Genomic DNA, 14859 nt, shown 5'->3' with positions numbered 1-14859 from the left:
AGGTCAGAAATCCAGGAACAACTGAGCTTAGTTATCTTCTCAGGATCTCACAAAGCTGAAATCAAGGATGGCCTGGCTCCATACTCTTCTGGAGTTTGGGGTCCTCTTACAAGTTTACGTGGTTGCCAGCAGAATGCCATTGCCTTGGATTGTAGGACTGAAGCCCCCATTCCCTTGCTGGCAGTCAGCTGGAGGCTGCTTTTCAGCGCCTAAATACTGTTGGAAGTTGTTTCCCAGTGGCTCCCTCCAGAGACTCTCTCCCACTTTGAATCTCTTCTTGCAGGAATGACTCGGGCCTTTTTAAGGGCTCACCTGTTTAGGTCAAGCTCACCTGGATAATGTTCCTTTTGATTAACTCAAAGTCAACTGCCTAGTCACCTAGGCACTAAAATGATACTCCGTCATTTTCACAGGTCCTGTCTGCGCTAAGAGGGAGTTATTCACAGTGTGTACACCAGGGGGCATCTTAGAATTCTCCCTACCACAATGTGTCTTCATTAGATTGAGGTGTTACAGTTAGGCTGTTGGGGAAAAGACTCGGTCAAGATTGTTCGATCGTTAACCTATCTAAGTCGCATCTAGCAAAGACCACTGACATAAATATAATAAATATATTAATGATGAAGCACAGAAAAATGTCTGTTTTGTTGCCACTGAAGGAGAAAGTGAACCGGTCCCATAAAGGACTATGTGGAAAAGGCAGCAGACAGAAAGTTTGATCTTTTTCCTTGGTGCCATGTGATACCTAAGGCTTCTTTCACTTGACTCTGTCCCATTCTATTCTCAAAATTAAAGTCCTAATTTTACAAGGGAAATATACCTTGTAAAAAAGTCCTAGTTTTACAAGGCTAATAAGTTTTGTTTGTCAATTTCCGTATGTCTTATGCCACATCCTCTGTCTCCTCAGCAGGATAAGGCTATCTTGCATAGGAACATAGTAGCCATGTTGAAAAGGAGGAAAATATTTGCTAATTTCCCTTTCCTCCGGAAGCACACAGTATTAACCAAACATGTTTGGCCATATTGTTCTAATTACACCATGTTCTTTAGTTGTTTTTCTGGTAGTGGTGACAATTTTTTTGGAGACAGCCACATTCTTATGACCAGTAATATCTTTTAGATGGGTCCATAGGTGCATAGTATAGTATTCGGTTGTGAAACAAAGGGAAGGTAATTAACTGGCTTCTGTAGTTATAAAATATCTGACTTTGGCCTAAATAATGATATATCACTAACCAAACTAGCATGCCAGACTCAGAAGTAATAAGGAAAATAACATTGGTAAGCTCTAATAATCACTAACTAGTCTACTGGAAGGAAAGAAGACATTCCATAGTAGTGAAAGGAACAAAGTTTGAAAACAGCATGAAAAAAGGTAGCTGTAGTAAAACATTAAAATCTATGTGAAGGACAGTAAAGAGACTAGTAAGAGTGAATAATTGGCTGGGCGCGATGGCTCACGCCTGTAATCCCAGCACTTTGGGAGGCCGAGGCGGGCAGATCATGAGGTCAGGAGATCGAGACCATCCTGGCTAACACGGTGAAACTCCATCTCTACTAAAAATACAAAAAAAATTAGCCGGGCGTGGTGGCGGGCACCTGTAGTCCCAGCTACTGGGGAGGCTGAGGCAGGAGAATGGCGTGAACCCGGGAGGCGGAACTTATAGTGAGCCGAGATGGCACCACTGCACTTCAGCCTGGGCGACAGAGCAAGACTCTGTCTCAGGAAAAAAAAAAAAAAAGAGTGAATAATTTAGGAACCAAATCATAGATGAAGCTGGAAAAGTGATAAGGATCTTAACTCTAGGGTAACAGCTGTTGGACAAATGGAAGGGATAGACAAGAAAGAATGTGAGTGTTTTTGGAACCTTTTGCTTAGCTTTCCTCTCTTATTCTAGAACTTGCCCTTTGTACCACATCCACAGTTTCTGACGGAGCTGCTGCATTCTTACATGATCATGATCCTGACCCAGGACAAAAGTGGATTTGTTTGGAGTGGACACCCAAATAAGTCCCAGTCAGTGAGTTTCTTCCCAGGATTTTAAAATCAGAGATGGAGAGGATTATTCTCTGTCTTGGTGGCTGAAACTGCAATATATAAAGCATATAAGAGGTTAGAAGCCACATTTTCAGCCACCAAGAGAAAGCATCTTCAGTGAGAAAAGAATGAAATTGATAGAGAAAAGCAAAAATGAGAAACAGACAGAACCCTGATGATATGAGTCCCTACATTTATGTATTCCCAAGGCTCAGTCTCATTCCACGGGTGGTAGTCGTGACCCTGCACATTCCACATTCCTATCCTTGGGTTCTGTGAGATCACCTGGTATTCTCATTATGACTTCTTCTGTAGGTAACTTTCTTACTTTTATTTAGCTAGCTAATAAGCACAGGCTAGCATATAAGGTATTGTTTCACATTTTTATTCTGTTTCTCAATGTCCCTATGCAGATTTCTTCACATCAGCCTTATCTCCTGCTCTATATTCCAGTTACATTGGAAATTTCCCCTGGCCTTAGAGATTTAAATGTACTTTGTTTGCGTGTTTTCGTGTGTGTGTGTGTGTGTGTTTTTTTTGAGACAGATTCTTACTCTGTTGCCCAGGCTGGAGTGCAGTGGTGCAATCTCTGCAGCCTCTGCTTCCTGGGTTCAAGCGATTCTCCTGCCTCAGCCTCCCGAGTAGCTGGGATTACAGGTGTGTACCACCATGCCTGGCTAATTTTTCTGTTTTTAGTAGAGAAGGAGTTTCACCGTGTTGGCCAGGCTAGCCTCGAACTCCTGGCCTCAAGTGATCCACCCACCTTGGCCTCCCAAAGTGCTGGGTTTACAGGCTGAGCCACCGCACCCAGCAGTTTTCCTGTCCTAATGCTCATTCTTTTTTTCTTTTTTTTTTTTTTTTTTTTGGAGACAGAGTTTCGCTCTTGTTGCCCAGGCTGGAGTGCAATGGTGTGATCTCAACTCACTACAACCTCCACCTGCCAGGTTCAAGCAATTCTCCTGCCTCAGCCTCCCGAATAGCTGGGATTACAGGCATGCACCACCATGCCCGGCTAATTTTGTATTTTTAGTAGAAACGGGGTTTCTCCATGTTGGTCAGGCTGTTCTCAAATTCCCGACCTCAGGTGATCTGCCTGCCTCTGCCTCCCAAAGTGCTGGGATTACAGGCGTTAGCCACCACGCCCAGCCTCTAATACTCATTCTTTTGACGGAAATGCCCTGCTCATTTCTATTCAGGAAAATACTGTTCCTCTTTGTAAAACCAAATTCAAAACTTTCTGGCTTCCTGAATCTTTCCCTGATGCGATCTTTCTTCAAAATTCTTGGCTCCTTACAATCCTTCCTTTCTTCTCCTTCATTTTTAAATTTATTATATTGTTTTGTGATGCTTATGTATTTGTCTAGCTGTTCTACTTAGATTGTTAGCCTCTGAAAGTTAGGAACTATGACTCATTCATCTTTGACCTTTGTATCTCTTGCAGTCTGGTTAATCCAGTTGAATCTATTATGTTTGACTCCCAGTAGAGGGATAATCCTTTTTACATCAATTCCAAAGATGATTACCTTGGCAATACTATAATAATTTGAACACCAGGTACACTTTTTTTTTTTTTTTTAGACAGAGTCTTGCTCTGTCACCCAGGCTGGAGTGCAGTGGCACGATCTCGGCTCACTGCAACGTCCGCCTCCCGGGTTCAAGCAATTCGGGTTCAAGCAATTCTCCGGCCTCAGCCTCCTGAGTAGCTGGGACTACAGGCACACACTACGATACCTGGCTAATTTTTGTATTTTTAGTAGAGACGGGGTTTCACCATGTTGGCCAGGCTGGTCTCAATCTCCGACCTCAGGTGATCTGCTCATGTCGGCCTTGCAAAGTGCTGGGATTATAGGCATGAGCCACTGCTCCTGGCCTAGTCACACTGATTTTAAAAGCAATTTCATATTATGCTCAAAGTGATATAAACCTTAATTTTAAAGTTATATCATAGTGCTTTTGCTTTCTGTTTAATTTCAGAGTTTGAGGTTTTACTATGTGCTGTTACCTTGGGGAATACAGAAATAGTAAGATATATCCTTTACCTTAATTTGAGAGATATGTGTGTACACTTCCTAAAGTTCAACTTTAAGACCATTCAAGAAAGACTTAACTATAAGATTAGTTCATAACTATATCAAAACTTTAAATGTTTTGTGTTCCAGATGCCAACATTAAAGTATTTTCATTAAGCCAGTGTCTAAATTTCAAGCATTTCTAAAATGGCAATGTACAAATTCATTAATCCCAACAACTTTACTACACAGAATTTCTGTTATACAGGAAAAGTTCTTGAAGTCATTAATTTAGTCATTTTTCAGAGAACTGTAGACAAGACTTCAGGGAAGTCAACTGAAAACAGTTTTCACCCAGTGGAGTTATTTAGTGGTAAACATGAAAATTTTTTTTCTCAACTTTTTATTTCAAAATTTTTCAAGTTTACATAATGTTTAAAGATTGGGTCGGCTGGGCACAGTGGCTCACGCCTGTAATCCCAGCACTTTGACAGGCAGAGGTGGGAGGATCGCTTGAGGTCAGGAGACCATCCTGGGCAACATGGCAAAATCCTCTCTCTACAAAAAATACACACACAAAAAAAAATTAGCTGGGTGTGTAGCATGTGCCTGTAGTCCCAGCTACTCGGGAAGCTAAGGTGGAAGGATTGCTTGAGCCCAGGAGGCAGAGGTTGCAGTGAGCCGAGATCACACCACTACACTCCAGCCTGGGCGACAGAGCAAGAGCCCGTCTCAAAAAAAAAAGATTAGGTCAATCAGCACAATATAGACTATACCTAGATTCAACAGTTGTTAATATTTTACTGTATTTTCCTTCTCTTTCCCCCACCATTTCCTCTGTCTCTCTATAAACCTATGTTGCTCTTGAACCATTTGAAAGCAAATTGCAGACCTCAAAGACACTTCACCCCTAAGTATTTCAACAAAAATATTTTTCAGTTACACAGGACTTCTAGATCATCATGTTTTCGGTTTAAAAGTAAAAAACTGTCATAAACCACTTACAGATGAAGTAATCTAACCTTGGAGGATTAACAGAAGGGTGAGCTTGAATGGTCGGGGGAGGCTTCCTCTCAGCCAGATCCAGAGGAGTTGGCAAGGAGCAGTATGCGTGTTAATGCACAAAATGCTTGTGGAACAAAATGCTTGAGGAATTGAGACCTTTCAGTCTTTTTCCTCTGGGAAATAACATAATGTGAGTGAAAGGGGTAGAATTTTCAGGACAAGAGTAAAAGCAATTTTTTTTAGGGTACAGTAAGAGAAAATTCAGCAAACCTATTCTCCTAAAGATGGTTTGAGAGCCTAGAATGGTGTTGTCATAAAAGCCAATCAATGGAATTTTAAAGGGAGGGAGGTGGTCAATTTCAAAAGTCCATCTAGATCTCTTTGTTTTGTTTCTCTGGAGTTGTTAGGAAAATCCAAATCTCAGAAGATTTATTTTAAAATAAAATGCTAACTGAATTCTTCTACAGAGTGGGGATCTTCCCAAGTTAGCAATTGTGTTCATTGTATTATAGAACATTAGTAATCCTTTATTGTTATTAAATAATGACTGCAAAGAAATTAAATAAACACTAAAGTCTTTGCTTACATTTCTAATCATCAGGTTTCATAATAGCTCTCTCTTTTACCAGGAATTTTTATGTGGTGGGAAGGGCCTGGATCAGCTAATTCAGAGACTGCTTCAATCAGCAGATGAAGAAGCCATTGTTGAACTTTTGGATGAACACCTTAAATCAGCAAAATAAATACTAACTGATTATTATTTATGATTATATAAATGAAATGGACCTATATCAAGAGGCAGACTGCAGCTTGGAAATCTTTATGAATATTTGTAAATTACAGCTTTAAGAACACATTACACATAAATATGTTTTTTAATTAATCGAAGTCACATTTCTTGACCTAAGGATTTATCTTAGGTTTCCTGTAAAGTACAGTCCAACTCATCAAGTAGAAAATAAGCATGCATCATTGAAAAGAGAAAGTATTGAGAATTGATTGTGTGATTTAGGACAGGTCACTTGTTCTCTTTATATGCCTTTTTTCTCCAGCCATCTATCAATTAATTTAAATATATTTTTAATCTACTACTTCAGGAAAATATGGTAAAATTTAATGAAATATGAATTATAGACTTACTTATAAACCTTTTATTTAAAGACAAAGTACTTTGGCCTATAGTGGATGCTTATGCCTGTAATCCCAGTGCTTTGAAGGGCCAAAGGGGGAAGATCTCTTGAGGCAAGAATTCGAGACCAGCCTGGGCAAAATAGACCCCATGTCTACAAAAAAACTCAAAACGTAAAGAAAAAACATAATACTGTTAATCATGTTAAACTTAAGACTTAGACTGCAACTTTTAAATAAAAATTATGAAGAATATGAGTCATTCAATAACAATGAGCATCTAGGTACAGACTGTAAAGCTCTTTGATTGCTGCTGTATGAATTCCACACTATATAAACAATAAGCTGATATTTTAAATAGACTCTCTGCTTGACTTCTGTTTCCTTTTTTTTTTTCGCCTGGCAAGCTGGAGTAAAAAAGTTATTGTTTGCTGGCTTAACTTAATGAGCATCAACAGACGTGGTGTAATATGAGTAATACACTGAGATCAGTTTTGTGCAGCATTATATAAAACCCAGTCCTTACCTTAAAGAGCTTGCAGTTGACTGAAGGATTTAAACATGTAAATCACCAACTAATACAAAGTGGCATGATGTATTTAGTAATTGTTCCAAAGAAGTTTCAGGTTAAAAAGAGAGGAATGGCTGGGCACGATGGCTCATGCCTGTAATCCCAGCACTTTGGGAGGCCGAGGCAGGCAGATCACCTGAGGTCAGGAGTTCAAGACCAGCCTGGTCAACATGGTGAAATCCCATCTCTACAAAAATATAAAAACTAGCCGGGCATGATGGTGGGTGCCTGCAATCCCAGCTACTCAGGAGGCTGAAGCAGGAGAATCGCTTGAACCCAGGAGGCGGAGGTTACAGTGAGCTGAAATCGCGCCACTGCACTCCAGCCTGGGCGACAGACCAAGACTCCATCTCAAAAAATTAAAAAACAAAAATAAAAAGAGAGGAATTATTATCTTAGATACTCCTCAGAGAAGAATTTATATGCCAAGAAAGACTAGTTGGAGTTTTAAGGCCAATGGAATTGTTTGGATGTAAACATTAGAGAGGAATGTTTTCCCTAATTTTTATTTTGAAAATATTCAAGCATAATGAAAAGTCTAAAATAAATAAATTTTCAAGGTAGCTCACTGCAACCTTGAACTCCTGAGCTCAAGCAATCCTCCCACCTTAGCCTCCCAAGTAGCTGGGACTACAGGCATGCATCACCATGCCCAGATAATTTTTTTATTGTTGTAGAGATGGGGTCTTGCTATGTTACGCAGGCTGGTCTTGAACTCCTGGCCTTAAGTGATCATCCTGCTTCAGCCTTTCAAAGTGCTGGGATTACACATGTGAGCCTTTGTGCCCAGCCACAATAATTTTTAAGAAATAATTCAATCAGAAGAGGCCTGAGCAAGATGGCTGAATGTAGAAGCCTTTACCAGTTGTCCCCCAGTGCAGCAACACTGATTTAACAACTATTTACACACAGAAAAAGCACCTTCATAAGAACCAAAAATCAGGTGAGCAATCACAGTACCTGATTTTAACTTCATATCACTGCAAGAAGGTAGGAAAGATAGTCTTGAATTGGTAACGCTGCTCTTCCCCCGTTCCCCTAGCAGCAGCAGGTGCTGTGCCCTTGAGAGAGGGAAAGCAGAGCAATTGTGGGACCCTGCGTTGAACTCAGTGCTGCCTGGTCACAGCGAAAAGCAAAACTGAGTTAAACTCAGCAGATGCTGTGGATCATCTAGACCAGCCCTAGCCAGAGGGGAATTGCCCATCCCAGCGGTCAGAACTTGAGTTTCAGCAAGCCTCAATACTGTGGGCTAAAGTGTTCTAAGGTCCTAAATAAACTTGAAAGGCAGTCTAGGCCACAAGGACTGTAGTTCCTAGGTAAATCCTTGTTCTGTGCTGAGTGCAGAGCAAGTGGACATGGGACACCAGTTGGGTGGCTAAGGAGGGGCTTGTGCCACCCCTCCCCCAGCCCCAGGCAGTGCAGCTCACAGCAACAAAAGTGACTCCTTCCTTCTGCTTGAGGAGAGGAGAGGGAAGAGTAAGGACTTTATCTTGCATCTTGGATACCAGCTCAACCACAATAGGACAGGGCACCTGGCAGAATTGTGAGGCCCCCATCCTAGGCCTAGCTCCCAGACAACATTTCTAGACACACCCTGGGCCAGAAGGGAAGTACTCAGTCTTGCAGGTTTTGTCACCTGCTGACTAAAGAGCCCATGGCCCCTGAGTAACCAACAGCGATGCACGGGCAGTATGCTGTGGGCCTTGAGTGAGACTCAGACATGCCAGCTTCAGGTATCAGCTTGGCCATAGTGGTGTAGAGCACCAACGGGCTCCTGGGGTCCCCAGGTCCAGGTTCTTGGATAGCATTTCTGGACCTGCACTGTGCCAGAGGGGAGTTCACTACCCTGAGGGGTGAGTTCCAGGCCTGGCAACATTTGTCACAACTGACTGAAGAGCCCTTGGGCCTGAAGTGAACATTGGTGGTGGTCTGACAGAACTCGCCATGGGTCAGTGGTGGCGAAGGCCATAGGGAGAGGCCCCTCTGCTTGTGGAAAGGGGAGGGAAGAGTGTGAAGGATTTTGTCTTGTGGTTTGGGTGCCAGCCTAGTCACAGTAGAATAAAACACAAGGTAGATTTGTAAGGTTTTTACTGCAATCCCTGGCTCCCAGACAGCATCTCTGGACCTGCCTGGGGCCTGGGAGAACTCACCATCCTGAAGAGAAGGACACAAGCCTGGCTGGCTTCACCACCTGCTTATTGTAGAGCCTTACAGCCTGTGCAAACATAGGCAATAGCCAGGTGGTGGTTACAATGGGTTTTGGGCAAGACCCAGTGCTATGCTGGTTTCAGGTCTGCCTCAGGGCAGTTCCACTGGTGGTGGCCACATGGGTATTTGCATCACCTCACCCCCAGTTCCAGGCGGCTCAGCACAGAGAGACTCTGTTTGGGAGAAAATAAGGAAGAAAACAAGAGTTTCTGCCTGGTAATCCAGAGAATTCTTCATAATCTTATCCAAGACCACCAAGGTGGGACTTCTATGAGTCTGCAAGAACCATAGCATTACTGAGCTTGGGGCCCTAGTCCCTCTGTATACCTGGAAAGCCTTCTCAAGAAAGGCAGGCACAGATTGCAAAACCCAGATTGCAAAGATTATAATAAATTCCTAACTCTTTATTGCCCAGACACACATCTACAAGCATCAGCACCAGCCAGGGAAACATGATCTCACCAAATGAACTAAATAAGGCACCAGGGACCAATCCCAAAGAAACAGAGATGTGACCTTTCAGACAGAGAATTCAAAATAGCTGTTTTGAGGAAACTCAAAGAAATTTGAGATAACACAGAGAAGGATTTCAGAATTCCATGAGATAAACTTAACAAAGAGATTGAAATAATTAAAAAGAATCAAGCAGAAATTCTAGAGTCAAAAATGCAACTGACATACCGAATAATGTATCAGAGTCCAGTCCCTTAATAGCAGAATTGAACAAACAGACGAATTAGTGAGATTGATAACAGTCTATTTGAAAATACACAGAGGAGGCCAGGCACTGTAGCTCATGCCTGTAATCCCAGCACTTTGGGAGGCCGAGGTGGGTGGGTCACCTGCAGTCGGGAGTTCAAGACCAGACTGACCAAATTGGTGGAACCCTGTCTCTCCTAAAAATACAAAAATTAGCTGAATGTAGTGGCGCATGCCTGTAATCCCAGCTACTTGGGAGGCTGAGGCAGGAGAATCACTTGAACCTGGGAGGCGGAGGTTGCAGTGAGCCAAGATCACACCACTGCACTCCAGCCTGGGCAACAAGAGCGAAACTCTGTCACACACACACACACACACACACACACACACAAAATACACAGAGGAGAGGGAAAAAGAATCAGAAAGAATGAAGCACAACTACAAGACCCAGAAAACAGCCTGAAAAGGGCAAATCTAAGAGTGGCCTTAAGGAGGAGGTAGAGAAAGAGATGGGGGTAGAAAGTTTCTTCAAAGCAATAATATCACAGAACTTCCCAAACCTAGAGGAAGATACTTATATTCAATACAAAAAGGCAATAGAACACCACGCCAATCTAACCCAAAGATGACTACCTCAAAGCATTTAATAACCAAACTTCCAAAGCTCAAGGATAAAGAAAGGATCTTAAAAGCAGCAAGAGAAAAGAAACAACATACAATGGAGCTCCAGTATGTCTGGCAGAAAACTTTTCAGTGGAAACTTTACAGACCAGAGAGAGAGTGGCATGACATATATAAAGTGCTGAAGGAAAAAACTTTTATTCTAGAATAGTATGTCCAGCAAAAATATGCTTCAAACATGAAGGAAAAATAAAGACAGAAAAACAAAAGCCAAGAAATTTCATCAACACCAGACCTGTCCTAAAAAAAAAAGCTAAAGGGAGTCTTTCAATCTGAAAGAAAAGGAAGTTAATGAGCAATAAGAAATCATCTGGGGCCAGGCACGGTGGCTCATACCTGTAATCCCAGAACTTTGGGAGGCCAAGGTGGGTGGGTCACCTGAGGTCAGAAGTTGAAGACCAGCCTGATCAACATGGAGAAACCCTGTCTCTACTGAAAAAATACAAAATTAGCCAGGCGTGGTAGCACATGCCTATAATCCCAGCTATTCGGGAGGCTGAGGCAGGAGAATCGCTTGAACCCAGGAGGCAGAGGTTGTGGTGAGCCAAGATTGCGCCATTGCAATGGGCAACAAGCCTGGGCAACAAGAATGAAACTTCATCTCAAAAAAAAAAAAAAATCATCTGAAGGTATAAATCTCACTGGCAATAGTAAACATATCAGAAAACACAGAATATTATAACACTGTATTTGTGGGGTGTAAATTACTCTTAAGTAGAAAGACTAAATGATGAAGCAGTCAAAAATAATAACTACGACAACATTTCAAGACATAGTGCAATAAGACATAAAAAGAAACAAAAAAAAGTTAAAAAGTGAAGGAAGACAGGAAGGAAGGGAAGAAAGAAGGGAAGACCACAAAACAACCAGAAAACAAATCACAAAATGGCAGAAGTAAGTCCTTACTTATTAATAACAACATTAAATGTAAATGGCCTAAACCCTCCAACAAAAAGACGTAGAGTGGCTAAATGTATGAAAAAATAAGACCCAATGATCTGTTGCCTACAAGAAGCACTTTTCACCTATAAAGATAAATATAGACTGAAAATAAATGGATGGAAAAAGATATTTCATACCAATTGAAACAAAAAAGAGCATGAATAGCCCAGGCACGGTGGCTCACGCCTGTAATCCCAGCACTTTGGGAGGTCAAGGCAGGCAGATCACAAGGCCAGGGGATTGAGACCATCTTAGCTAACACGGTGAAACCTCATCTCTACTAAAAATAACAAAAAATTAGCCGGGCATGATGGCGGGTGCCTGTAGTCCCAGCTACTCAGGAGGCTAAGTCAGGAGAATGGTGTGAACCCAGGAGGCAGAGTTTGCAGTGAGCCAAGATCATGCCACTGCACTCCAGCCTGGGCGACAGAGGAGATTCCATCTCAAAAAAAAAAAAAAAAACAAAAAAAAACAGCATGAATAGTTATATCAGACAAAATAGATTTCAAGAAAAAAACTATACGAGAGATAAGGTTATATAATGATAAAGAAAGGGGTCAATTCAGCAAGAGGACATGATGATTGTAAATCTATATGCATCCAACACTAAAGCACCCAGACATATAAAGCAAATATTATTAGAGCTAAAACAAGAGATAGAGGCTGGACATGGTGGCTCACACCTGTAATCCTAGCATTTTGGGAGACCAAGGCAGGAGGATCACTTGAGCCCAGGATTTCAAGAACAGCCTGGGCAATATAGCAAGATCCTGTCTCTACAAAGAAAAAAAAAATTTTAAGAGAGATAGACATCAATACAATAATAGCTGGAGACTTTAACACTCCACTTTAAGCATTAGACAAATCTTCCAGACAGAAAACCAACAAACATTAGACATAATGCTTCAGTATGTCAGTTGCATTTTTCAACTCTAGAATTTCTGCTTGATTCACTTAAAAATAAATGGAGCTAATAGATATTTACAGAGCCTTTCATATAATGGCTGAAGAATAGACATTCTTTTCCTCAGCACATGGATCATCCTCAAGGATAGGCCATATATGTTAGGTCACAAAACAAGTCTTAAAACATTCAAAAAAAGAAGTGAAATAAAATCAAGCATCTTACCTCAATGGAATAAAACTGGAAATCAATAATGAGGAATTTTGGAAACTATACAAATGCATGGAAATTAATATGCTCCTGAATGACCACTGAGTCAATGAAGAAATTAAGAAAGTAATTGAAAAATTTCTTGAAACAGATGATAATGGAAACACAGCATGCCAAATCCTATGGGATACAGTGAAAACAATACTAAGAGGGAAATTTATAACTACAAGTACCTATGCCATAAAAAAAGAAAAACTTCAAATAAATAACCTAGTGGGGCATCTTAAAGAACTAGAAAAGCAAGAGCAAACCAAACCCAAAATCAGTAGAAGAAAAGAAATAATAAAAATTAGAGCACAAATAAATGAAATTGAAATGAAGAAAACAATACAAAAGATCAATGAAATGAAATGTTGGTTTCTTGAAAAGATAAAATTGACAAACCCTTAGCCAGACTAACTAAGACAAAAGAGAGAAGACCCAGATAAATACAATCAGAGATTAAAACAGTCACATTACAACTGATACTGCAGAAATTCAAAGGATCATTACTGGCTACTATAAGCAACTATATGCCAGTAAGTTGGAAAATTCAGAGGAAATGGATAAGTTCTTAAACACATACAACCTACCAAGATTGAACCATGAAGAAATCCAAAACCTGAACAGACCAATAACAAGATCAAAGCTGTAAAAAAAAAAAAAAAAAAAAAAAAAAGTCTCCCACTAAAGAAAAGCCTGGGGCCTGATGGCTTCACTGCTCAATTCTACCAAACATTTAAAGAATGGACACCAATCCTATTCAAACAATTCTGAAAAACAGAGGAGGAGGGAATACTTCCAAACTCATTCTGTGGGGCCAGTATTACCCTGATAACAAAATCAGACAAAGACACATTAAAAAAAAAAAACTACAGGCCAATATCCCTGATGAATATTGATGCAAGCATCCTCAACAAAATACTAACAAACTGGATTCAGCAACACCTTTTAAAACATCATTCATCATGACCAAGTGAGATTTGTCCCAAGGATTCAAGGATAGTTCAACATATGCAAATCAATCGATGTGATACATCATATTAACAGAATGGAGGACAAAAACCATATGGTCATTTCAATTAGTGCTGAAAAAGCATTAATAAAGTTAATAAAATTCAACATCCCTTCATGTTAAAAAAAACCCTCAGAAAACTGGGTACAGAAGGAATATACCTCAACATATTAAAAGCCATGTATGACAGACCCACAGCTAGTATCATACTCAATGGGGAAAAACTGAAAATCTTTCCTCTAAGATCTGGAGCACAACAAGGATGTCCACTGTCACCACTGTTATTCAACATAGTACTGGAAGTCCTGGCTAGAGCAATCAGACAAGAGAAAGAAATAAAGGGCATCCAAATTAGAAAGGGAGATCTCAAATTGTCCTTGTTTGCAGATACGATTTTATATATGGAAAAATGTAAAGACTCCACCAAAAAACTATTAGAACTGATTAAAAAAATTCTGTAAAGTTGCAGGATACAAAATCAGTAGCATTTGTTTTTTCTATTTCTGTGAAGAATACCATCAGTGAACAATCTGAAAAAGGAATCAAGAAAGTAATCCAATTTATAATGTCTACAAACAAAATATCTTGGAATTAACCAAAGCAGTAAAAGATCTCTATAATGAGAACTATAAAACACTGATGAAAGAAATTGAAGAGGACACCAAAAAATGGAAACATATTCCATGTTCATAGATTGAAAGAAAGAATATTGTTAAAATGGCCATACTACCCAAAGCAATCTACAGATTCAATGCAATCCCTATCACAAAACCAGTGACATTCTTCACAGAAATAGAGAAAGCATTCTAAACATTATATAGAACTACAAAAGACCCATAATACCCAAAGCTATCCTGAGCCAAATGAACAAGACAGGAGGAATCACATTACCTGGCTTCAAATTATATTATAGAGCTATAGTAACCAAAACAGCATGGTACTGGCATAAAAGCAGACACATAGACCAATGGAACAGAATAGAGAACCCAGAAACAAATGCATACATCTATAGTGAACTTATTTTTGGCAGTGGTGCCAAGAACATGCACTGGGGAAAAGACAGTCTCTTCAATAAACAGTGCTGGGAAAACTGGATATCCATATGTAGAAGAATGAAACTAGACTCCTACCTCTCATCATGTACAAAAGTCAGATCAAAATGGATTAAAGGCTTAAACCTCAGACCTCAAGCTATGAAACTAGAAAAAGAAAACTTTGGAGAAACTCTCCAGGACATAGGAGTGGGCAAAGATTTATTGAGTAATACCCCATAAGCACAGGCAACCAAAGCAAAAACTGATAAATGGGATTATATCAAGTTAAAAAGCTTCTGCAAAGCAAAGGAAACAATCAACAAAGTGAAGAGACAACCCACAGAATGGGAGAAAATATTTGCAAAATACCCATCTG

The 14859-nt window shown here is 40.3% G+C and overlaps 1 protein-coding gene and 1 long non-coding RNA gene across 29 annotated transcripts in view; one reads left to right on the top strand and one right to left on the bottom strand.

Annotated features, from left to right (window-relative positions):
- MTRF1 (mitochondrial translation release factor 1) overlaps positions 1–6542 on the top strand; it is a 48113-nt gene extending 41571 nt beyond the window's left edge. For 9 of the 25 annotated variants that reach the window (XM_063619072.1, XM_063619064.1, XM_063619067.1 and 6 more), the window contains 3 exons: positions 1899–2021; positions 4013–4059; positions 4987–5675. In XM_063619072.1, coding sequence (XP_063475142.1) covers positions 1899–2021; positions 4013–4059; positions 4987–5068 — 252 coding nt within the window. In that variant the 3' untranslated portion in view covers positions 5069–5675. The other 16 variants (XM_063619075.1, XM_063619070.1, XM_055245377.2 and 13 more) reach the window with 10 other exon arrangements.
- Positions 1–14859, bottom strand: part of LOC129464232 (uncharacterized) — a 149779-nt gene that overhangs the window by 59244 nt on the left and 75676 nt on the right. The gene's annotated exons all lie outside the window — the stretch shown is intronic.

This window comes from Symphalangus syndactylus, chromosome 15, assembly GCF_028878055.3.
Source record: "Symphalangus syndactylus isolate Jambi chromosome 15, NHGRI_mSymSyn1-v2.1_pri, whole genome shotgun sequence".
Classification (NCBI taxonomy): Eukaryota; Metazoa; Chordata; class Mammalia; order Primates; family Hylobatidae; genus Symphalangus; species Symphalangus syndactylus.
The sequence above is the reverse complement of the archived record's forward strand: the minus strand, read 5'-3'. Positions and strand labels throughout refer to the sequence as shown.